Below are 27894 nucleotides of genomic sequence, written 5' to 3'. Positions count from 1 at the left end.
CCTAGAAACACATGACCACGGACCCAACTCCCTCAGCATCAACCTAGAAACACATGACCACGGACCCAACTCCCTCAGCATCAACCTAGAAACCACGGACCCAACTCCCTCAGCATCAACCTAGAAACCACGGACCCAACTCCCTCAGCATCAACCTAGAAACACATGACCACGGACCCAACTCCCTCAGTATCAACCCAGAAACACATGACCACGGACCCAACTCCCTCAGCATCAACCTAGAAACACATGACCACGGACCCAACTCCCTCAGCATCAACCTAGAAACCACGGACCCAACTCCCTCAGCATCAACCTAGAAACACATGACCATGGACCCAACTCCCTCAGCATCAACCTAGAAACACATGACCACGGACCCAACTCCCTCAGCATCAACCTAGAAACCACGGACCCAACTCCCTCAGCATCAACCTAGAAACCACGGACCCAACTCCCTCAGCATCAACCTAGAAACACATGACCACGGACCCAACTCCCTCAGCATCAACCTAGAAACACATGACCACGGACCCAACTCCCCACGGACCCAACTCCCTCAGCATCAACCTAGAAACACATGACCACGGACCCAACTCCCTCAGCATCAACCTAGAAACACATGACCACGGACCCAACTCCCTCAGCATCAACCTAGAAACACATGACCACGGACCCAACTCCCTCAGCATCAACCTAGAAACACATGACCACGGACCCAACTCCCTCAGCATCAACCTAGAAACACATGACCACGGACCCAACTCCCAGCATCAGCATCAACCCTAGAAACACATGACCACGGACCCAACTCCCTCAGCATCAACCTAGAAACACATGACCACGGACCCAACTCCCTCAGCATCAACCTAGAAACACATGACCACGGACCCAACTCCCTCAGCATCAACCTAGAAACACATGACCACGGACCCAACTCCCTCAGCATCAACCTAGAAACACATGACCACGGACCCAACTCCCTCAGCATCAACCTAGAAACCACGGACCCAACTCCCTCAGCATCAACCTAGAAACCACGGACCCAACTCCCTCAGCATCAACCTAGAAACACATGACCACGGACCCAACTCCCTCAGCATCAACCTAGAAACACATGACCACGGACCCAACTCCCTCAGCATCAACCTAGAAACACATGACCACGGACCCAACTCCCTCAGCATCAACCTAGAAACACATGACCACGGACCCAACTCCCTCAGCATCAACCTAGAAACACATGACCACGGACCCAACTCCCTCAGCATCAACCTAGAAACACATGACCACGGACCCAACTCCCTCAGCATCAACCTAGAAACACATGACCACGGACCCAACTCCCTCAGCATCAACCTAGAAACACATGACCACGGACCCAACTCCCTCAGCATCAACCTAGAAACACATGACCACGGACCCAACTCCCTCAGCATCAACCTAGAAACACATGACCACGGACCCAACTCCCTCAGCATCAACCTAGAAACCATGACCACGGACCCAACTCCCTCAGCATCAACCTAGAAACACATGACCACGGACCCAACTCCCTCAGCATCAACCTAGAAACACATGACCACGGACCCAACTCCCTCAGCATCAACCTAGAAACACATGACCACGGACCCAACTCCCTCAGCATCAACCTAGAAACACATGACCACGGACCCAACTCCCTCAGCATCAACCTAGAAACACATGACCACGGACCCAACTCCCTCAGCATCAACCTAGAAACACATGACCACGGACCCAACTCCCTCAGCATCAACCTAGAAACACATGACCACGGACCCAACTCCCTCAGCATCAACCTAGAAACACATGACCACGGACCCAACTCCCTCAGCATCAACCTAGAAACACATGACCACGGACCCAACTCCCTCAGCATCAACCTAGAAACACATGACCACGGACCCAACTCCCTCAGCATCAACCTAGAAACACATGACCACGGACCCAACTCCCTCAGCATCAACCTAGAAACCACGGACCCAACTCCCTCAGCATCAACCTAGAAACACATGACCATGGACCCAACTCCCTCAGCATCAACCTAGAAACACATGACCACGGACCCAACTCCCTCAGCATCAACCTAGAAACCACGGACCCAACTCCCTCAGCATCAACCTAGAAACCACGGACCCAACTCCCTCAGCATCAACCTAGAAACCACCACGGACCCAACTCCCTCAGCATCAACCTAGAAACCACGGACCCAACTCCCTCAGCATCAACCTAGAAACACATGACCACGGACCCAACTCCCTCAGCATCAACCTAGAAACACATGACCACGGACCCAACTCCCTCAGCATCAACCTAGAAACACATGACCACGGACCCAACTCCCTCAGCATCAACCTAGAAACACATGACCACGGACCCAACTCCCTCAGCATCAACCTAGAAACACATGACCACGGACCCAACTCCCTCAGCATCAACCTAGAAACACATGACCACGGACCCAACTCCCTCAGCATCAACCTAGAAACACATGACCACGGACCCAACTCCTCAGCATCAACCTAGAAACTCCCTCAGCATCAACCTGAAACCACGGACCCAACTCCCTCAGCATCAACCTAGAAACACATGACCACGGACCCAACTCCCTCAGCATCAACCTAGAAACACATGACCACGGACCCAACTCCCTCAGCATCAACCTAGAAACCACGGACCCAACTCCCAGCATCAGCATCAACCTAGAAACCACGGACCCAACTCCCTCAGCATCAACCTAGAAACACATGACCACGGACCCAACTCCCTCAGCATCAACCTAGAAACACATGACCACGGACCCAACTCCCTCAGCATCAACCCAGAAACACATGACCACGGACCCAACTCCCTCAGCATCAACCTAGAAACACATGACCACGGACCCAACTCCCTCAGCATCAACCTAGAAACACATGACCACGGACCCAACTCCTCAGCATCAACCTAGAAACACATGACCACGGACCCAACTCCCTCAGCATCAACCTAGAAACACATGACCACGGACCCAACTCCCTCAGCATCAACCTAGAAACACATGACCACGGACCCAACTCCCTCAGCATCAACCTAGAAACACATGACCACGGACCCAACTCCCTCAGGATCAACCTAGAAACACATGACCACGGACCCAACTCCCTCAGCATCAACCTAGAAACACATGACCACGGACCCAACTCCCTCAGCATCAACCTAGAAACACATGACCACGGACCCAACTCCCTCAGCATCAACCTAGAAACCACGGACCCAACTCCCTCAGCATCAACCTAGAAACCACGGACCCAACTCCCTCAGCATCAACCTAGAAACACATGACCACGGACCCAACTCCCTCAGCATCAACCTAGAAACACATGACCACGGACCCAACTCCCTCAGCATCAACCCAGAAACACATGACCACGGACCCAACTCCCTCAGCATCAACCCAGAAACACATGACCACGGACCCAACTCCCTCAGCATCAACCTAGAAACACATGACCACGGACCCAACTCCCTCAGCATCAACCTAGAAACACATGACCACGGACCCAACTCCCTCAGCATCAACCTAGAAACACATGACCACGGACCCAACTCCCTCAGCATCAACCTAGAAACACATGACCATGGACCCAACTCCCTCAGTATCAACCTAGAAACACATGACCACGGACCCAACTCCCTCAGCATCAACCTAGAAACACATGACCACGGACCCAACTCCCTCAGCATCAACCTAGAAACACATGACCACGGACCCAACTCCCTCAGCATCAACCTAGAAACACATGACCACGGACCCAACTCCCTCAGCATCAACCTAGAAACACATGACCATGGACCCAACTCCCTCAGCATCAACCTAGAAACACATGACCACGGACCCAACTCCCTCAGCATCAACCTAGAAACACAAGACCACGGACCCAACTCCCTCAGCATCAACCTAGAAACACATGACCACGGACCCAACTCCCTCAGCATCAACCTAGAAACACATGACCATGGACCCAACTCCCTCAGCATCAACCTAGAAACACATGACCACGGACCCAACTCCCTCAGCATCAACCTAGAAACACATGACCATGGACCCAACTCCTCAGCATCAACCTAGAAACACATGACCACGGACCCAACTCCCTCAGCATCAACCTAGAAACCACAGACCCAACTCCCTCAGCATCATCAACCTAGAAACACATGACCATGGACCCAACTCCCTCAGCATCAACCTAGAAACACATGACCACGGACCCAACTCCCTCAGCATCAACCTAGAAACACATGACCACGGACCCAACTCCCTCAGCATCAACCTAGAAACCACGGACCCAACTCCCTCAGCGTCAACCTAGAAACCACGGACCCAACTCCCTCAGCATCAACCTAGAAACACATGACCACGGACCCAACTCCCTCAGTATCAACCTAGAAACACATAACCACGGACCCAACTCCCTCAGCATCAACCTAGAACCACATGACCACGGGCCCAACTCCCTCAGCATCCCTCAACCTAGAAACCACGGACCCAACCCCCTCAGCATCAACCTAGAAACACATGACCACGGACCCAACTCCCTCAGCATCAACCTAGAAACACATGACCACGGACCCAACTCCCTCAGCATCAACCTAGAAACCACGGACCCAACTCCCTCAGCATCAACCTAGAAACCACGGACCCAACTCCCTCAGCATCAACCTAGAAACACATGACCACGGACCCAACTCCCTCAGCATCAGCATCAACCCCTCAGAAACCTAGAAACATGACCACGGACCCAACTCCCTCAGCATCAACCTAGAAACACATGACCACGGACCCAACTCCCTCAGCATCAACCTAGAAACACATGACCACGGACCCAACTCCCTCAGCATCAACCTAGAAACACATGACCACGGACCCAACTCCCTCAGCATCAACCTAGAAACACATGACCACGGACCCAACTCCCTCAGCATCAACCTAGAAACACATGACCACGGACCCAACTCCCTCAGCATCAACCTAGAAACACATGACCACGGACCCAACTCCCTCAGCATCAACCTAGAAACACATGACCACGGACCCAACTCCCTCAGCATCAACCTAGAAACACATGACCACGGACCCAACTCCCTCAGCATCAACCTAGAAACACATGACCACGGACCCAACTCCCTCAGCATCAACCTAGAAACACATGACCACGGACCCAACTCCCTCAGCATCAACCTAGAAACCACGGACCCAACTCCCTCAGCATCAACCTAGCAACCACGGACCCAACTCCCTCAGCATCAACCCAGAAACACATGACCACGGACCCAACTCCCTCAGCATCAACCTAGAAACACATGACCACGGACCCAACTCCCTCAGCATCAACCCAGAAACACATGACCACGGACCCAACTCCCTCAGCATCAACCCAGAAACACATGACCACGGACCCAACTCCCTCAGCATCAACCTAGAAACACATGGACCCAACTCCCTCAGCATCAACCTAGAAACACATGACCACGGATCCAACTCCCTCAGCATCAACTAAGAAACCCATGACCACGGATCCAACTCCCTCAGCATCAACCTAGAAACCACGGACCCAACTCCCTCAGCATCAACCTAGAAACACATGACCACGGACCCAACTCCCTCAGCATCAACCTAGAAACCCATGACCACGGACCCAACTCCCTCAGCATCAACCTAGAAACCACGGACCCAACTCCCTCAGCATCAACCTAGAAACCACGGACCCAACTCCCTCAGCATCAACCTAGAAACACATGACCACGGACCCAACTCCCTCAGTATCAACCCAGAAACACATGACCACGGACCCAACTCCCTCAGTATCAACCCAGAAACACATGACCACGGACCCAACTCCCTCAGCATCAACCTAGAAACACATGACCACGGACCCAACTCCCTCAGCATCAACCTAGAAACACATGACCACGGACCCAACTCCCTCAGCATCAACCTAGAAACACATGACCACGGACCCAACTCCCTCAGCATCAACCTAGAAACACATGACCACGGACCCAACTCCCTCAGCATCAACCTAGAAACACATGACCACGGACCCAACTCCCTCAGCATCAACCTAGAAACACATGACCATGGACCCAACTCCCTCAGCATCAACCTAGAAACACATGACCACGGACCCAACTCCCTCAGCATCAACCTCGAAACCACGGACCCAACTCCCTCATCATTAACCTAGAAACACATGACCATGGACCCAACTCCCTCAGCATCAACCTAGAAACACATGACCACGGACCCAACTCCCTCAGCATCAACCTCGAAACCACGGACCCAACTCCCTCAGCATCAACCTCGAAACCACGGACCCAACTCCCTCAGCATCAACCTAGAAACCACGGACCCAACTCCCTCAGCATCAACCTAGAAACCACGGACCCAACTCCCTCAGCATCAACCTATAAACACATGACCACGGACCCAACTCCCTCAGCATCAACCTAGAAACACATGACCACGGACCCAACTCCCTCAGCATCAACCTAGAAACACATGACCACGGACCCAACTCCCTCAGCATCAACCTAGAAACACATGACCACGGACCCAACTCCCTCAGCATCAACCTAGAAACACATGACCACAGACCCAACTCCCTCAGCATCAACCTAGAAACACATGACCACGGACCCAACTCCCTCAGCATCAACCTAGAAACACATGACCACGGACCCAACTCCCTCAGCATCAACCTAGAAACCCATGACCACGGACCCAACTCCCTCAGCATCAACCTAGAAACCACGGACCCAACTCCCTCAGCATCAACCTAGAAACACATGACCACGGACCCAACTCCCTCAGCATCAACCTAGAAACCCATGACCACGGACCCAACTCCCTCAGCATCAACCTAGAAACCACGGACCCAACTCCCTCAGCATCAACCTAGAAACCACGGACCCAACTCCCTCAGCATCAACCTAGAAACACATGACCACGGACCCAACTCCCTCAGTATCAACCCAGAAACACATGACCACGGACCCAACTCCCTCAGTATCAACCCAGAAACACATGACCACGGACCCAACTCCCTCAGCATCAACCTAGAAACACATGACCACGGACCCAACTCCCTCAGCATCAACCTAGAAACACATGACCACGGACCCAACTCCATCAGCATCAACCTAGAAACACATGACCACGGACCCAACTCCCTCAGCATCAACCTAGAAACACATGACCACGGACCCAACTTCCTCAGCATCAACCTAGAAACACATGACCACGGACCCAACTCCCTCAGCATCAACCTAGAAACACATGACCATGGACCCAACTCCCTCAGCATCAACCTAGAAACACATGACCACGGACCCAACTCCCTCAGCATCAACCTCGAAACCACGGACCCAACTCCCTCATCATTAACCTAGAAACACATGACCATGGACCCAACTCCCTCAGCATCAACCTAGAAACACATGACCACGGACCCAACTCCCTCAGCATCAACCTCGAAACCACGGACCCAACTCCCTCAGCATCAACCTCGAAACCACGGACCCAACTCCCTCAGCATCAACCTAGAAACCACGGACCCAACTCCCTCAGCATCAACCTAGAAACCACGGACCCAACTCCCTCAGCATCAACCTAGAAACACATGACCACGGACCCAACTCCCTCAGCATCAACCTAGAAACACATGACCACGGACCCAACTCCCTCAGCATCAACCTAGAAACACATGACCACGGACCCAACTCCCTCAGCATCAACCTAGAAACACATGACCACGGACCCAACTCCCTCAGCATCAACCTATAAACACATGACCACGGACCCAACTCCCTCAGCATTAACCTAGAAACACATGACCACGGACCCAACTCCCTCAGCATCAACCTAGAAACACATGACCACGGACCCAACTCCCTCAGCATCAACCTAGAAACACATGACCACGGACCCAACTCCCTCAGCATCAACCTAGAAACACATGACCACAGACCCAACTCCCTCAGCATCAACCTAGAAACACATGACCACGGACCCAACTCCCTCAGCATCAACCTAGAAACACATGACCACGGACCCAACTCCCTCAGCATCAACCTAGAAACACATGACCACGGACCCAACTCCCTCAGCATCAACCTAGAAACACATGACCACGGACCCAACTCCCTCAGCCTCAACCTAGAAACACATGACCACGGACCCAACTCCCTCAGCATCAACCTAGAAACACATGACCACGGACCCAACTCCCTCAGCATCAACCTAGAAACCACGGACCCAACTCCCTCAGCATCAACCTAGCAACCACGGACCCAACTCCCTCAGCATCAACCCAGAAACACATGACCACGGACCCAACTCCCTCAGGATCAACCTAGAAACACATGACCACGGACCCAACTCCCTCAGCATCAACCCAGAAACACATGACCACGGACCCAACTCCCTCAGCATCAACCCAGAAACACATGACCACGGACCCAACTCCCTCAGCATCAACCTAGAAACACATGGACCCAACTCCCTCAGCATCAACCTAGAAACACATGACCACGGATCCAACTCCCTCAGCATCAACTAAGAAACCCATGACCACGGATCCAACTCCCTCAGCATCAACCTAGAAACCACGGACCCAACTCCCTCAGCATCAACCTAGAAACACATGACCACGGACCCAACTCCCTCAGCATCAACCTAGAAACCCATGACCACGGACCCAACTCCCTCAGCATCAACCTAGAAACCACGGACCCAACTCCCTCAGCATCAACCTAGAAACCACGGACCCAACTCCCTCAGCATCAACCTAGAAACACATGACCACGGACCCAACTCCCTCAGTATCAACCCAGAAACACATGACCACGGACCCAACTCCCTCAGTATCAACCCAGAAACACATGACCACGGACCCAACTCCCTCAGCATCAACCTAGAAACACATGACCACGGACCCAACTCCCTCAGCATCAACCCAGAAACACATGACCACGGACCCAACTCCCTCAGCATCAACCCAGAAACACATGACCACGGACCCAACTCCCTCAGCATCAACCTAGAAACACATGGACCCAACTCCCTCAGCATCAACCTAGAAACACATGACCACGGATCCAACTCCCTCAGCATCAACTAAGAAACCCATGACCACGGATCCAACTCCCTCAGCATCAACCTAGAAACCACGGACCCAACTCCCTCAGCATCAACCTAGAAACACATGACCACGGACCCAACTCCCTCAGCATCAACCTAGAAACCCATGACCACGGACCCAACTCCCTCAGCATCAACCTAGAAACCACGGACCCAACTCCCTCAGCATCAACCTAGAAACCACGGACCCAACTCCCTCAGCATCAACCTAGAAACACATGACCACGGACCCAACTCCCTCAGTATCAACCCAGAAACACATGACCACGGACCCAACTCCCTCAGTATCAACCCAGAAACACATGACCACGGACCCAACTCCCTCAGCATCAACCTAGAAACACATGACCACGGACCCAACTCCCTCAGCATCAACCTAGAAACACATGACCACGGACCCAACTCCCTCAGCATCAACCTAGAAACACATGACCACGGACCCAACTCCCTCAGCATCAACCTAGAAACACATGACCACGGACCCAACTTCCTCAGCATCAACCTAGAAACACAAGACCACGGACCCAACTCCCTCAGCATCAACCTAGAAACACATGACCACGGACCCAACTCCCTCAGCATCAACCTAGAAACACATGACCACGGACCCAACTCCCTCAGCATCAACCTAGAAACACATGACCACGGACCCAACTCCCTCAGCATCAACCTAGAAACACATGACCACGGACCCACCTCCCTCAGCATCAACCTAGAAACACATGACCACGGACCCAACTCCCTCAGCATCAACCTAGAAACACATGACCACGGACCCAACTCCCTCAGCATCAACCTAGAAACACATGACCACGGACCCAACTCCCTCAGCATCAACCTAGAAACACATGACCACGGACCCAACTCCCTCAGCATCAACCTAGAAACACATGACCACGGACCCAACTTCCTCAGCATCAACCTAGAAACACAAGACCACGGACCCAACTCCCTCAGCATCAACCTAGAAACACATGACCACGGACCCAACTCCCTCAGCATCAACCTAGAAACACATGACCACGGACCCAACTCCCTCAGCATCAACCTAGAAACACATGACCACGGACCCAACTCCCTCAGTATCAACCTAGAAACCACGGACCCAACTCCCTCAGCATCAACCTAGAAACCACGGACCCAACTCCCTCAGCATCAACCTAGAAACCACGGACCCAACTCCCTCAGCATCAACCTAGAAACCACGGACCCAACTCCCTCAGCATCAACCTAGAAACACATGACCACGGACCCAACTCCCTCAGCATCAACCTAGAAACACATGACCACGGACCCAACTCCCTCAGCATCAACCTAGAAACACATGACCACGGACCCAACTCCCTCAGCCTCAACCTAGAAACACATGACCACGGACCCAACTCCCTCAGCATCAACCTAGAAACACATGACCACGGACCCAACTCCCTCAGCATCAACTAAGAAACCCATGACCACGGATCCAACTCCCTCAGCATCAACCTAGAAACACATGACCACGGGCCCAACTCCCTCAGCATTAACCTAGAAACCACGGACCCAACTCCCTCATCATTAACCTAGAAACACATGACCATGGACCCAACTCCCTCAGCATCAACCTAGAAACACATGACCACGGACCCAACTCCCTCAGCATCAACCTCGAAACCACGGACCCAACTCCCTCAGCATCAACCTCGAAACCACGGACCCAACTCCCTCAGCATCAACCTAGAAACCACGGACCCAACTCCCTCAGCATCAACCTAGAAACCACGGACCCAACTCCCTCAGCATCAACCTAGAAACACATGACCACGGACCCAACTCCCTCAGCATCAACCTAGAAACACATGACCACAGACCCAACTCCCTCAGCATCAACCTAGAAACCACGGACCCAACTCCCTCAGCATCAACCTAGAAACCACGGACCCAACTCCCTCAGCATCAACCTAGAAACCACGGACCCAACTCCCTCAGCATCAACCTAGAAACACATGACCACGGACCCAACTCCCTCAGCATCAACCTAGAAACCACGGACCCAACTCCCTCAGCATCAACCTAGAAACACATGACCACGGACCCAACTCCCTCAGCATCAACCTAGAAACACATGACCACGGACCCAACTCCCTCAGCATCAACCTAGAAACACATGACCACGGACCCAACTCCCTCAGCATCAACCTAGAAACACATGACCACGGACCCAACTCCCTCAGCATCAACCTAGAAACACATGACCACGGATCCAACTCCCTCAGCATCAACCTAGAAACACATGACCACGGACCCAACTCCCTCAGCATCAACCTAGAAACACATGACCACAGACCCAACTCCCTCAGCATCAACCTATAAACACATGACCACGGACCCAACGCCCTCAGCATTAACCTAGAAACACATGACCACGGACCCAACTCCCTCAGCATCAACCTAGAAACACATGACCACGGACCCAACTCCCTCAGCATCAACCTAGAAACCACGGACCCAACTCCCTCAGCATCAACCTAGCAACCACGGACCCAACTCCCTCAGCATCAACCCAGAAACACATGACCACGGACCCAACTCCCTCAGGATCAACCTAGAAACACATGACCACGGACCCAACTCCCTCAGCATCAACCCAGAAACACATGACCACGGACCCAACTCCCTCAGCATCAACCCAGAAACACATGACCACGGACCCAACTCCCTCAGCATCAACCTAGAAACACATGACCACGGATCCAACTCCCTCAGCATCAACTAAGAAACCCATGACCACGGATCCAACTCCCTCAGCATCAACCTAGAAACCACGGACCCAACTCCCTCAGCATCAACCTAGAAACACATGACCACGGACCCAACTCCCTCAGCATCAACCTAGAAACCCATGACCACGGACCCAACTCCCTCAGCATCAACCTAGAAACCACGGACCCAACTCCCTCAGCATCAACCTAGAAACCACGGACCCAACTCCCTCAGCATCAACCTAGAAACACATGACCACGGACCCAACTCCCTCAGTATCAACCCAGAAACACATGACCACGGACCCAACTCCCTCAGTATCAACCCAGAAACACATGACCACGGACCCAACTCCCTCAGCATCAACCTAGAAACACATGACCACGGACCCAACTCCCTCAGCATCAACCCAGAAACACATGACCACGGACCCAACTCCCTCAGCATCAACCCAGAAACACATGACCACGGACCCAACTCCCTCAGCATCAACCTAGAAACACATGGACCCAACTCCCTCAGCATCAACCTAGAAACACATGACCACGGATCCAACTCCCTCAGCATCAACTAAGAAACCCATGACCACGGATCCAACTCCCTCAGCATCAACCTAGAAACCACGGACCCAACTCCCTCAGCATCAACCTAGAAACACATGACCACGGACCCAACTCCCTCAGCATCAGCATCAACCTAGACCCATGACCACGGACCCAACTCCCTCAGCATCAACCTAGAAACCACGGACCCAACTCCCTCAGCATCAACCTAGAAACCACGGACCCAACTCCCTCAGCATCAACCTAGAAACACATGACCACGGACCCAACTCCCTCAGTATCAACCCAGAAACACATGACCACGGACCCAACTCCCTCAGTATCAACCCAGAAACACATGACCACGGACCCAACTCCCTCAGCATCAACCTAGAAACACATGACCACGGACCCAACTCCCTCAGCATCAACCTAGAAACACATGACCACGGACCCAACTCCCTCAGCATCAACCTAGAAACACATGACCACGGACCCAACTCCCTCAGCATCAACCTAGAAACACATGACCATGGACCCAACTCCCTCAGCATCAACCTAGAAACACATGACCACGGACCCAACTCCCTCAGCATCAACCTAGAAACACATGACCACGGACCCAACTCCCTCAGCATCAACCTAGAAACACATGACCACGGACCCAACTGCCTCAGCATCAACCTAGAAACACATGACCACGGACCCAACTCCCTCAGCATCAACCTAGAAACACATGACCACAGACCCAACTCCCTCATCATTAACCTAGAAACACATGACCATGGACCCAACTCCCTCAGCATCAACCTATAAACACATGACCACGGACCCAACTCCCTCAGCATCAACCTAGAAACACATGACCACGGACCCAACTCCCTCAGCATCAACCTAGAAACACATGACCACGGACCCAACTCCCTCAGCATCAACCTAGAAACACATGACCACGGACCCAACTCCCTCATCATTAACCTAGAAACACATGACCATGGACCCAACTCCCTCAGCATCAACCTAGAAACACATGACCACGGGCCCAACTCCCTCAGCATTAACCTAGAAACCACGGACCCAACTCCCTCATCATTAACCTAGAAACACATGACCATGGACCCAACTCCCTCAGCATCAACCTAGAAACACATGACCACGGACCCAACTCCCTCAGCATCAACCTAGAAACCACGGACCCAACTCCCTCAGCATCAACCTAGAAACCACGGACCCAACTCCCTCAGCATCAACCTAGAAACCACGGACCCAACTCCCTCAGCATCAACCTAGAAACCACGGACCCAACTCCCTCAGCATCAACCTAGAAACCACGGACCCAACTCCCTCAGCATCAACCTAGAAACACATGACCACGGACCCAACTCCCTCAGCATCAACCTAGAAACACATGACCACGGACCCAACTCCCTCAGCATCAACCTAGAAACACATGACCACGGACCCAACTCCCTCAGCATCAACCTAGAAACACATGACCACGGACCCAACTCCCTCAGCATCAACCTAGAAACACATGACCACGGACCCAACTCCCTCAGCATCAACCTAGAAACACATGACCACGGACCCAACTCCCTCAGCATCAATCTAGAAACACATGACCACGGACCCAACTCCCTCAGCATCAACCTAGAAACACATGACCACGGACCCAACTCCCTCAGCATCAACCTAGAAACACATGACCACGGACCCAACTCCCTCAGCATCAACCTAGAAACACATGACCATGGACCCAACTCCCTCAGCATCAACCTAGAAACCACGGACCCAACTCCCTCAGCATCAACCTAGAAACACATGACCCTGGACCCAACTCCCTCAGCATCAACCTAGAAACCACGGACCCAACTCCCTCAGCATCAACCTAGAAACACATGACCACGGACCCAACTCCTTCAGCATCAACCTAGAAACACATGACCACGGACCCAACTCCCTCAGCATCAACCTAGAAACACATGACCATGGACCCAACTCCCTCAGCATCAACCTAGAAACACATGACCACGGACCCAACTCCCTCAGCATCAACCTAGAAACCACGGACCCAACTCCCTCAGCATCAACCTAGAAACACATGACCACGGACCCAACTCCCTCAGCATCAATCTAGAAACACATGACCACGGACCCAACTCCCTCAGCATCAACCTAGAAACACATGACCACGGACCCAACTCCCTCAGCATCAACCTAGAAACACATGACCACGGACCCAACTCCCTCAGCATCAACCTAGAAACACATGACCACGGACCCAACTCCCTCAGTATCAACCTAGAAACCACGGACCCAACTCCCTCAGCATCAATCTAGAAACACACAACTCCTTCTGTCTCAGTATGGGGAACTTCATATGGAAGGTGTACGACAGTGTGATTGGTGGAATAAGTGGGTGGATCATCATCGACGGATGTAACATCAGCGCTCTGTGATTGGTCAGAAAGTTTTGATTGAGTGGTGTTGTTTGTTTGTTAACGTGTTTTCATTGGTCAGTTCCTGTGTAGCGATGCTTTGTTTACGTAGCAGGTTAGGAGAATTAACGTAGCAGGTGAGGAGAATTAATGTAGCAGGTTAGGAGAATTAATGCAGCAGGTTAGGAGAATTAATGTAGCAGGTTAGGAGAATTAACGTAGCAGGTGAGGAGAATTAACGTAGCAGGTTAGGAGAATTAACGTAGCAGGTTAGGAGAATTAACGTAGCAGGTTAGGAGAATTAATGTAGCAGGTTAGGAGAATTAATGCAGCAGGTTAGGAGAATTAATGTAGCAGGTTAGGAGAATTAACGTAGCAGGTGAGGAGAATTAACGTAGCAGGTTAGGAGAATTAATGTAGCAGGTTAGGAGAATTAATGCAGCAGGTTAGGAGAATTAATGTAGCAGGTTAGGAGAATTAACGTAGCAGGTGAGGAGAATTAACGTAGCAGGTTAGGAGAATTAACGTAGCAGGTTAGGAGAATTAACGTAGCAGGTTAGGAGAATTAACGTAGCAGGTTAGGAGAATTAACGTAGCAGGTTAGGAGAATTAACGTAGCAGGTTAGGAGAATTAACGTAGCAGGTGAGGAGAATTAATGTAGCAGGTTAGGAGAATTAATGTAGCAGGTTAGGAGAATTAATGTAGCAGGTTAGGAGAATTAACGTAGCAGGTTAGGAGAATTAATGTAGCAGGTTAGGAGAATTAATGTAGCAGGTTAGGAGAATTAACGTAGCAGGTTAGGAGAATTAACGTAGCAGGTTAGGAGAATTAATGTAGCAGGTTAGGAGAATTAACGTAGCAGGTTAGGAGAATTAACGTAATAGGTTAGGAGAATTAACGTAGCAGGTTAGGAGAATTAACGTAATAGGTTAGGAGAATTAACGTAGCAGGTTAGGAGAATTAATGTAGCAGGTTAGGAGAATTAACGTAGCAGGTTAGGAGAATTAACATAATAGGTTAGGAGAATTAACGTAGCAGGTTAGGAGAATTGATGTAGCAGGTTAGGAGAATTGATGTAGCAGGTTAGGAGAATTAATGTAGCAGGTTAGGAGAATTAACGTAGCAGGTTAGGAGAATTAACGTAGCAGGTTAGGAGAATTAACGTAGCAGGTTAGGAGAATTGACGTAGCAGGTTAGGAGAATTAACGTAGCAGGTTAGGAGAATTAACGTAGCAGGTTAGGAGAATTAACGTAGCAGGTTAGGAGAATTAACGTAGCAGGTTAGGAGAATTAACGTAACAGGTTAGGAGAATTAACGTAGCAGGTTAGGAGAATTAACGTAGCAGGTTAGGAGAATTAATGTAGCAGGTTAGGAGAATTAACGTAGCAGGGGGTGTACACACACACACACACACCTACCAGGGGGTGTATATACACACACACCTACCAGGGGGTGTACACACACACACCTACCAGGGGTGTGTACACACACACACACACCTACCAGGGGATGTACACACACACACACACACACACACACACACTACCAGAGGGTGTATACACACACACAGACACCTACCAGAGGGTGTACACACACACACACACCTACAAGGGGGTGTATACACACACACACCTACCAGGGGTGTGTACACACACACACACACCTACCAGGGGGTGTACACACACACACACACACACACACACACTACCAGAGGGTGTATACACCACACACACACACCTACCAGAGGGTGTATACACACACACACACCTACCAGGGGGTGTATACACACACACACCTACCAGGGGGTGTATACACACACACACACCTACCAGGGGTGTATACACACACACACACCTACCAGGGGTTTATACACACACACACCTACCAGGGGGTGTATACACACACACACACACCTACCAGGGGTGTGTACACACACACACACACCTACCAGGGGGTGTATACACACACACACCTACCAGGGGGTGTATACACACACACACACACACCTACCAGGGGTGTGTACACACACACACCTACCAGGGGTTTATACACACACACACCTACCAGGGGTGTATACACACACACACACCTACCAGGGGTGTGTACACACACACCTACCAGAGGGTGTATACACACACACACACACACCTACCAGGGGGTGTATACACACACACACACCTACCAGGGGGTGTATACACACACACACCTACCAGGGGGTGTATACACACACACACACCTACCAGGGGGTGTAGGAAGCAGAGATGAAGAAGTAGATGGCCATTCTGTCACACATGTGGAAAAGCTGCTCCACTCTACTGTAGAGAGACACAGTTAATATACACACACACAGTTAGTATACACACACACACACAGTTAGTATACACACACAGTTAGTATACACACACACACAGTTAGTATACACACACACACAGTTAGTATACACACACACACAGTTAGTATACACACACACACAGTTAGTATACACACACACACAGTTAGTATACACACACACACAGTTAGTATACACACACACAGTTAGTATACACACACACAGTTAGTATACACACACACAGTTAGTATACACACACACAGTTAGTATACACACACACAGTTAGTATACACACACACACACAGTTAGTATACACACACACACACAGTTAGTATACACACACACACACAGTTAGTATACACACACACAGTTAATATACACACACACAGTTAGTATACACACACACAGTTAGTATACACACACACACAGTTAGTACACACACACAGTTAGTATACACACACACAGTTAGTATACACACACACAGTTAGTATACACACACACACAGTATACACACACACACACACAGTTAGTATACACACACACACACAGTTAATATACACACACACAGTTAGTATACACACACACAGTTAGTATACACACACACAGTTAGTATACACACACACACACAGTTAGTATACACACACACAGTATACACACACACAGTTAGTATACACACACACAGTTAGTATACACACACACAGTTAGTATACACACACACACAGTTAGTATACACACACACAGTTAGTATACACACACACAGTTAGTATACACACACACACACAGTTAGTATACACACACACAGTTAATATACACACACACAGTTAGTATACACACACACAGTTAGTATACACACACACAGTTAGTATACACACACACACAGTTAGTATACACACACACAGTTAATATACACACACACAGTTAGTATACACACACACAGTTAGTATACACACACACACAGTTAGTATACACACACACACAGTTAGTACACACACACAGTTAGTATACACACACACAGTTAGTATACACACACACAGTTAGTATACACACACACACACAGTTAGTATACACACACACACACAGTTAGTATACACACACACAGTTAATATACACACACACAGTTAGTATACACACACACAGTTAGTACACACACACACACAGTTAGTATACACACACAGTTAATATACACACACACAGTTAGTATACACACACACACACAGTTAATATACACACACACAGTTAGTATACACACACACAGTTAGTATACACACACAGTTAATATACACACACACACACACACAGTTAGTATACACACACACAGTTAGTATACACACACAGTTAATATACACACACACACACACAGTTAGTATACACACACACAGTTAGTATACACACACAGTTAATATATCACACACACAGTTAGTATACACACACACAGTTAATATACACACACACAGTTAGTATACACACACACAGTTAGTATACACACACAGTTAATATACACACACACACACACAGTTAGTATACACACACAGTTAATATACACACACACAGTTAGTATACACACACACACAGTTAGTATACACATACACACAGTTAGTATACACACACACACAGTTAGTATACACACACACAGTTAATATACACACACACAGTTAGTATACACACACACAGTTAGTATACACACACACACACAGTTAATATACACACACACACACACACACAGTTAGTATACACACACACAGTTAGTATACACACACACAGTTAATATACACACACAGTTAGTATACACACACACAGTTAATATACACACACACAGTTAGTATACACACACACACACAGTTAATATACACACACACACACAGTTAGTATACACACACACACAGTTAGTATACACACACACAGTTAATATACACACACAGTTAGTATACACACACACAGTTAGTATACACACACACAGTTAATATACACACACAGTTAGTATACACACACACAGTTAATATACACACACACAGTTAGTATACACACACACACACAGTTAATATACACACACACAGTTAGTATACACACACACAGTTAGTATACACACACAGTTAATATACACACACACACACACAGTTAGTATACACACACACAGTTAGTATACACACACAGTTAATATACACACACACAGTTAGTATACACACACACACAGTTAGTATACACATACACACAGTTAGTATACACACACACACAGTTAGTATACACACACACAGTTAATATACACACACACAGTTAGTATACACACACACAGTTAGTATACACACACACACACAGTTAATATACACACACACACACACACACACAGTTAGTATACACACACACAGTTAGTATACACACACACAGTTAATATACACACACAGTTAGTATACACACACACAGTTAATATACACACACACAGTTAGTATACACACACACACACAGTTAATATACACACACACACACAGTTAGTATACACACACACACAGTTAGTATACACACACACACAGTTAGTATACACACACACATACACAGTTAGTATACACACACACACACACAGTTAGTATACACACACAGTTAGTATACACACACACAGTTAATATACACACACACAGTTAGTATACACACACACACACAGTTAATATACACACACACACACAGTTAGTATACACACACACACAGTTAGTATACACACACACATACACAGTTAGTATACACACACACACAGTTAGTATACACACACACACAGTTAGTATACACACACACATACACAGTTAGTATACACACACACACACACAGTTAGTATACACACACACAGTTAGTATACACACACACACACACAGTTAATATACACACACACAGTTAGTATACACACACACACACAGTTAATATACACACACACAGTTAGTATACACACACAGTTAGTATACACACACAGAGTTAGTATACACACACACACAGTTAGTATACACACACACACACACACACACACACACACACACACACACACACACACAGTTAATATACACACACACACATAGTTAATATACACACACACAGTTAATATACACACACACAGTTAGTATACACACACACAGTTAATACACACACACACAGTTAGTATACACACACACACAGTTAGTATACACACACAGTTATATACACAGGTATTATACATGCTTATTATACACAGTTATTAGATTTACAACTTTAAAAAAGGCTGATTAACAGACTCATGTTGAGTTTACGCCAGAGTTTCTTCATAGTTTAAATCGCTGGTGTTCCGCCTCTGCGGTTCCGACTTGCCAGGGGCTGTGTGATCTGATTATGCTCGAGCAATTTAAAGGACACAATCCCTGATCGTACAGCTACTGTACGTACATTAAGGAAGGAAAAGTTAAGACTGTCTCTGAACCTGCGGTTTTGGTGGACGAGTATGTTTTGACTCACGAAAGTGTCTTTGCAGAGCCCTGTATTCGGAGTGAGTGGGTGCATTCGGGGGGAGATTTGGGCCCTGCCCACTTAGACACTGGTCCACGGGTTCCATTCATCTAGGGTTGAGCCTGGCTCCCGTGGTAAAGCTGACTTCAGTCAAGAGTGTCACTACTGTCAGGGTTTCCGATCATTAGAAAAACCTTCTCAAGGCTGAGAGTAAATACAGTACTCGTGCTAAAGTTAACCATAAGCCTATGGCGTTAGCAGCACCTGTCCCACATCAGTTCACTCCTGTCACTCCGTCTCAGGCCCAGGGGAACGTGAAAGTCCCAATTTATCCACACTATTTACCTTTCAATACGGAGGGTTTTAGTATCTCTGTTAGGAAGTAACGACCCAGTGAAGATCCTGAGACACAGGTGCCTCTGAGTCGTTTGTGTTGGAGACTGTGTTACCCTTCTCTGCTGAGACTGATTCAGGGAATAGTGTTCTAATTAGGGGAATAGTGTTCTAATTAGGGGAATAGTGTTCTAATTAGGGGAATAGTGTTCTAATTAGGGGAATAGTGTTCTAATTAGGGGAATAGTGTTCTAATTAGGGGAATAGTGTTCTAATTAGTGGAATCGGTTTGAACACTCTGTGTGTTCAATGTGTGTAAATATAATCAAGAATTAGAACAATGACTGTCTGTTCCTTGATAGAAATGAAAGAACTTATCGTCAGACTGGCTAGAATGCTTATCTACACAGGAAGACCTTGGCTCGGTCATAAATGATATTAAATTGGTAGGGAGACGATGTGGGAAGGCTTGAGATACTGCCTTTGTACCAGGTTGGGAGAAGAGACGGGACAGTTCGAAAACTAATGACGTCATTTTCAGTTTATAACCTGTGGTAAACTGTATCGTGTTCAGTACTCTCGTGAATAAACTCTGCTGATTGATTTTGAGACTGGTCTCTGTACATTTTATGCAAATAAGGGTCTTACAAATTCTTAGGAGTGGGCAGAGTGTTTAATTAAATTAGTTAAATAAAACATAAAGGAATTTAATTCCTGTAACAGAGATGAACCTGGAAAAGATTCCCCTAAGCAAGCTGGTCCTGGGGCTCTGTTCACAAACAGACCCCACAGAGAGATGAACCTGGAGAAGAGTTCCCTAAGCAAGCTGGTCCTGGGGCTCTGTTCACAAACACAAACAGACCCCACAGAGAGATGAACCTGGAGAAGAGTTCCCTAAGCAAGCTGGTCCTGGGGCTCTGTTCACAAACACACCCTACAGAGAGATGAACCTGGAGAAGAGTCCCCTAAGCAAGCTGGTCCTGGGGCTCTGTTCACAAATACAAACAGACCCCACAGAGAGATGAACCTGGAGAAGAGTCCCTAAGCAAGCTGGTCCTGGGGCTCTGTTCACAAATACAAACACACCCCACAGAGAGATGAACCTGGAGAAGAGTCCCCTAAGCAAGCTAGTCCTGGGGCTCTGTTCACAAATACAAACACACCCCACAGAGAGATGATCCTGGAGAAGAGTCCCCTAAGCAAGCTGGTCCTGGGGCTCTGTTCACAAACAGACCCCACAGAGAGATGAACCCGGAGAAGAGTTCCCTAAGCAAGCTGGTCCTGGGGCTCTGTTCACAAACACAAACACACCCTACAGAGAGATGAACCTGGAGAAGAGTCCCCTACGCAAGCTGGTCCTGGGGCTCTGTTCACAAACACACCCTACAGAGAGATGAACCTGGAGAAGAGTTCCCTAAGCAAGCTGGTCCTGGGGCTCTGTTCACAAATACAAACAGACCCCACAGAGAGATGAGCCTGGAGAAGAGTCCCCTAAGCAAGCTGGTCCTGGGGCTCTGTTCACAAACACACCCCATAGAGAGATGAACCTGGAGAAGAGTCCCCTAAGCAAGCTGGTCCTGGGGCTCTGTTGACAAACAGACCCTACAGAGAGATGAACCTGGAGAAGAGTCCCCTAAGCAAGCTGGTCCTGGGGCTCTGTTCACAAACACACCCCATAGAGAGATGAACCTAGAGAAGAGTCCCCTAAGCAAGCTGGTCCTGGGGCTCTGTTCACAAACACACCCCATAGAAAGATGAACCTGGAGAAGAGTCCCCTAAGCAAGCTGGTCCTGGGGCTCTGTTCACAAACACACCCTACAGAGAGATGAACCTGGAGAAGAGTCCCCTAAGCAAGCTGGTCCTGGGGCTCTGTTCACAAATACAAACAGACCCCACAGAGAGATGAACCTGGAGAAGAGTCCCCTAAGCAAGCTGGTCCTGGGGCTCTGTTCACAAACACAAACACACCCTACAGAGAGATGAACCTGGATAAGAGTCCCCTAAGCAAGCTGGTCCTGGGGCTCTGTTCACAAACACACCCTACAGAGAGATGAACCTGGAGAAGAGTCCCCTAAGCAAGCTGGTCCTGGGGCTCTGTTCACAAACACACCCTACAGAGAGATGAACCTGGAGAAGAGTTCCCTAAGCAAGCTGGTCCTGGGGCTCTGTTCACAAACACAAACACACCCTACAGAGAGATGAACCTGGAGAAGAGTCCCCTACGCAAGCTGGTCCTGGGGCTCTGTTCACAAACACAAACAGACCCCACAGAGAGATGAACCTGGAGAAGAGTTCCCTAAGCAAGCTGGTCCTGGGGCTCTGTTCACAAACACACCCTACAGAGAGATGAACCTGGAGAAGAGTCCCCTAAGCAAGCTGGTCCTGGGGCTCTGTTCACAAATACAAACAGACCCCACAGAGAGATGAACCTGGAGAAGAGTCCCCTAAGCAAGCTGGTCCTGGGGCTCTGTTCACAAATACAAACACACCCCACAGAGAGATGAACCTGGAGAAGAGTCCCCTAAGCAAGCTAGTCCTGGGGCTCTGTTCACAAATACAAACACACCCCACAGAGAGATGATCCTGGAGAAGAGTCCCCTAAGCAAGCTGGTCCTGGGGCTCTGTTCACAAACAGACCCCACAGAGAGATGAACCCGGAGAAGAGTTCCCTAAGCAAGCTGGTCCTGGGGCTCTGTTCACAAACACAAACACACCCTACAGAGAGATGAACCTGGAGAAGAGTCCCCTACGCAAGCTGGTCCTGGGGCTCTGTTCACAAACACACCCTACAGAGAGATGAACCTGGAGAAGAGTCCCCTAAGCAAGCTGGTCCTGGGGCTCTGTTCACAAATACAAACAGACCCCACAGAGAGATGAGCCTGGAGAAGAGTCCCCTAAGCAAGCTGGTCCTGGGGCTCTGTTCACAAACACACCCCATAGAGAGATGAACCTGGAGAAGAGTCCCCTAAGCAAGCTGGTCCTGGGGCTCTGTTCACAAACACACCCCATAGAGAGATGAACCTGGAGAAGAGTCCCCTAAGCAAGCTGGTCCTGGGGCTCTGTTCACAAACACACCCTACAGAGAGATGAACCTGGAGAAGAGTCCCCTAAGCAAGCTGGTCCTGGGGCTCTGTTCACAAACACACCCCATAGAGAGATGAACCTAGAGAAGAGTCCCCTAAGCAAGCTGGTCCTGGGGCTCTGTTCACAAACACACCCCATAGAAAGATGAACCTGGAGAAGAGTCCCCTAAGCAAGCTGGTCCTGGGGCTCTGTTCACAAACACACCCTACAGAGAGATGAACCTGGAGAAGAGTCCCCTAAGCAAGCTGGTCCTGGGGCTCTGTTCACAAATACAAACAGACCCCACAGAGAGATGAACCTGGAGAAGAGTCCCCTAAGCAAGCTGGTCCTGGGGCTCTGTTCACAAACACAAACACACCCTACAGAGAGATGAACCTGGATAAGAGTCCCCTAAGCAAGCTGGTCCTGGGGCTCTGTTCACAAACACACCCTACAGAGAGATGAACCTGGAGAAGAGTCCCCTAAGCAAGCTGGTCCTGGGGCTCTGTTCACAAACACACCCTACAGAGAGATGAACCTGGAGAAGAGTTCCCTAAGCAAGCTGGTCCTGGGGCTCTGTTCACAAACACAAACACACCCTACAGAGAGATGAACCTGGAGAAGAGTCCCCTACGCAAGCTGGTCCTGGGGCTCTGTTCACAAACACAAACAGACCCCACAGAGAGATGAGCCTGGAGAAGAGTCCCCTAAGCAAGCTGGTCCTGGGGCTCTGTTCACAAACACACCCTACAGAGAGATGAACCTGGAGAAGAGTCCCCTAAGCAAGCTGGTCCTGGGGCTCTGTTCACAAACACACCCCATAGAGAGATGAACCTGGAGAAGAGTCCCCTAAGCAAGCTGGTCCTGGGGCTCTGTTCACAAACACACCCCATAGAGAGATGAACCTGGAGAAGAGTTCCCTAAGCAAGCTGGTCCTGGGGCTCTGTTCACAAACACACCCTACAGAGAGATGAACCTGGAGAAGAGTCCCCTAAGCAAGCTGGTCCTGGGGCTCTGTTCACAAACACACCCCATAGAGAGATGAACCTGGAGAAGAGTCCCCTAAGCAAGCTGGTCCTGGGGCTCTGTTCACAAACACACCCTACAGAGAGATGAACCTGGAGAAGAGTCCCCTAAGCAAGCTGGTCCTGGGGCTCTGTTCACAAACACACCCTACAGAGAGATGAACCTGGAGAAGAGTCCCCTAAGCAAGCTGGTCCTGGGGCTCTGTTCACAAACACACCCTACAGAGAGATGAACCTGGAGAAGAGTCCCCTAAGCAAGCTGGTCCTGGGGCTCTGTTCACAAACACACCCTACAGAGAGATGAACCTGGAGAAGAGTCCCCTAAGCAAGCTGGTCCTGGGGCTCTGTTCACAAACACACCCCACAGAGAGATGAACCTGGAGAAGAGTCCCCTAAGCAAGCTGGTCCTGGGGCTCTGTTCACAAACACACCCTACAGAGAGATGAACCTGGAGAAGAGTCCCCTAAGCAAGCTGGTCCTGGGGCTCTGTTCACAAACACACCCTACAGAGAGATGAACCTGGAGAAGAGTCCCCTAAGCAAGCTGGTCCTGGGGCTCTGTTCACAAACACACCCTACAGAGAGATGAACCTGGAGAAGAGTCCCCTAAGCAAGCTGGTCCTGGGGCTCTGTTCACAAACACAAACAGACCCCACAGAACCCCAGGACAGCAACACAATTCGACTCAACCAAATCATGTGAAAACAAAAATATATTTACTTTGGAAAGAATTAACAACAGAGCAAACAAGAATGCTCTTTGGCCCTAAACAGAGAGTACACAATACCTGACCACTGTGACTGACCCAAAATGAACAGAAGCTTTGACTATGTACTGTGAGCATAGCCTTGCTATTGAGAAAGGTCACTGTTGGCTCTCAAGAGAAGACAGGCTATGTGCACACTGCCCACAAAATGATGTGGAAACTGAGCTGCACTTCCTAACCTCCTGTCCAATGTATGACCATATTAGAGACATATTTCCCTCAGAAACACAGATCCACAAACAAACCCAATGTTGATCAACTCCCATATCTACTGGGTGAAATTCCACAGTGTGCCATCACACATCTACTGGGTGAAATTCCACAGTGTGCCATCACAGCAGCAAGATTTGTGACCTGTTGCCACGAGAAAAGGGAAACCAGTGAAGAACAAACACCATTGTAAATACAACCTATATTTATGCTAATTTATTTTCCGTTGTGTACTTTAACCATTTGTACATCGTTACAACCCTGTATATAGACATATGACATTTGAAATGTCTCTATTCCTTTGGAACTTCTGTGAGTGTAATGTTTACTGTTCAGTTTTTGTTGTCTATTTCATCTATTTCACTTGCAATGTAAACATATGTTTCCCACACCAATAAAGCCCCTTAAATTGAATTTAAAATTGAGATAAAGACCGAGATACTAACTAGAGGTGTCTGATCAGAGATACTAACTAGAGGTGTCTGATCAGAGATACTAACTGAAGGTGTCTGATCAGAGAGACTAACTGGAGGTGTCTGATCAGAGAGACTGACTGGAGGTGTCTGATCAGAGATACTAACCGGAGGTGTCTGATCAGAGAGACTAACTGGTGGTGTCTGATCAGAGATACTAATGAGAGGTGTCTGATCAGAGAGACTAACCAGAGGTGTCTGATCAGAGAGACTAACCGGAGGTGTCTGATCAGAGAGACTAACCGGAGGTGTCTGATCAGAGATACTAACTAGAGGTGTCTGATCAGAGATACTAACTAGAGGTGTCTGATCAGAGATACTAACTAGAGGTGTCTGATCAGAGATACTAACTAGAGGTGTCTGATCAGAGATACTAACTAGAGGTGTCTGATCAGAGATACTAACTAGAGGTGTCTGATCAGAGAGACTAACTGGAGGTGTCTGATCAGAGATACTAACTAGAGGTGTCTGATCAGAGATACTAACTAGAGGTGTCTGATCAGAGATACTAACCGGAGGTGTCTGATCAGAGAGACTAACTAGAGGTGTCTGATCAGAGATACTAACCGGACGTGTCTGATTCGAGATACTAACTAGAGGTGTCTGATCAGAGATATTAACCAGAGGTGTCTGATCAGAGATACTAACTAGAGGTGTCTGATCAGAGATACTAACTAGAGGTGTCTGATCAGAGATACTAACCGGAGGTGTCTGATCAGAGAGACTAACCGGAGGTGTCTGATCAGAGATACTAACCGGAGGTGTCTGATCAGAGATACTAACCGGAGGTGTCTGATCAGAGATACTAATGAGAGGTGTCTGATCAGAGATACTAACCGGAGGTGTCTGATCAGAGAGACTAACTGGAGGTGTCTGATCAGAGATACTAACTGGAGGTGTCTGATCAGAGATACTAACTGGAGGTGTCTGATCAGAGAGACTAACTGGAGGTGTCTGATCAGAGATACTAACCGGACGTGTCTGATGCGAGATACTAACTAGAGGTGTCTGATCAGAGATATTAACCAGAGGTGTCTGATCAGAGATACTAACTAGAGGTGTCTGATCAGAGATACTAACTAGAGGTGTCTGATCAGAGATACTAACCGGAGGTGTCTGATCAGAGATACTAACTAGAGGTGTCTGATCAGAGATACTAACCGGAGGTGTCTGATCAGAGATACTAACCGGAGGTGTCTGATCAGAGATACTAACCGGAGGTGTCTGATCAGAGATACTAACCCGAGGTGTCTGATCAGAGATACTAACCGGAGGTGTCTGATCAGAGATACTAACCGGAGGTGTCTGATCAGAGAT

The 27894-nt window shown here is 48.9% G+C and overlaps 1 protein-coding gene and 2 long non-coding RNA genes across 63 annotated transcripts in view; 1 reads left to right on the top strand and 2 right to left on the bottom strand.

The window, feature by feature from the left end:
- The window catches only part of mmd2a (monocyte to macrophage differentiation-associated 2a), a 64153-nt gene that overhangs the window by 15131 nt on the left and 21128 nt on the right, over positions 1-27894 (bottom strand). For 37 of the 50 annotated variants that reach the window (XR_008129928.1, XR_008129889.1, XR_008129916.1 and 34 more), the window contains exons 1-2: positions 13000-15068; positions 3836-3961 (exon numbers count right to left, since the gene is read on the bottom strand). Coding sequence is in view for 1 of the 50 variants with exons in the window: in XM_052514873.1 (XP_052370833.1) it covers positions 17164-17238 (75 nt within the window). In the remaining 49 variants the exon portion in view is untranslated. Of the gene's footprint in view, positions 1-3625; positions 3962-12999; positions 15073-17163; positions 17239-27894 lie in introns of those variants that run through there. The other 13 variants (XR_008129883.1, XR_008129881.1, XR_008129882.1 and 10 more) reach the window with 6 other exon arrangements.
- LOC127928005 (uncharacterized) lies at positions 15091-16369 on the top strand. Of its 12 annotated transcripts, XR_008129952.1 has the most exons (5): positions 15091-15300; positions 15367-15542; positions 15609-15740; positions 15939-15982; positions 16027-16369. It is a non-coding gene; the product is annotated as an uncharacterized LOC127928005 (long non-coding RNA). The 12 variants fall into 12 exon arrangements; XR_008129953.1 differs by lacking the exon at positions 15939-15982 and having other exon boundaries at positions 15367-15520; positions 15609-15784; positions 16049-16369; XR_008129951.1 differs by lacking the exon at positions 15939-15982 and having other exon boundaries at positions 15675-15784.
- On the bottom strand, positions 22087-26501 carry LOC127928006 (uncharacterized). The gene is made up of 4 exons (XR_008129954.1): positions 25507-26501; positions 24572-25435; positions 24276-24423; positions 22087-24133 (listed from the first exon to the last, which is right to left on the bottom strand). It is a non-coding gene; the product is annotated as an uncharacterized LOC127928006 (long non-coding RNA).

This window comes from Oncorhynchus keta, unplaced genomic scaffold, assembly GCF_023373465.1.
Source record: "Oncorhynchus keta strain PuntledgeMale-10-30-2019 unplaced genomic scaffold, Oket_V2 Un_scaffold_2008_pilon_pilon, whole genome shotgun sequence".
Classification (NCBI taxonomy): Eukaryota; Metazoa; Chordata; class Actinopteri; order Salmoniformes; family Salmonidae; genus Oncorhynchus; species Oncorhynchus keta.
The sequence above is the reverse complement of the archived record's forward strand: the minus strand, read 5'-3'. Positions and strand labels throughout refer to the sequence as shown.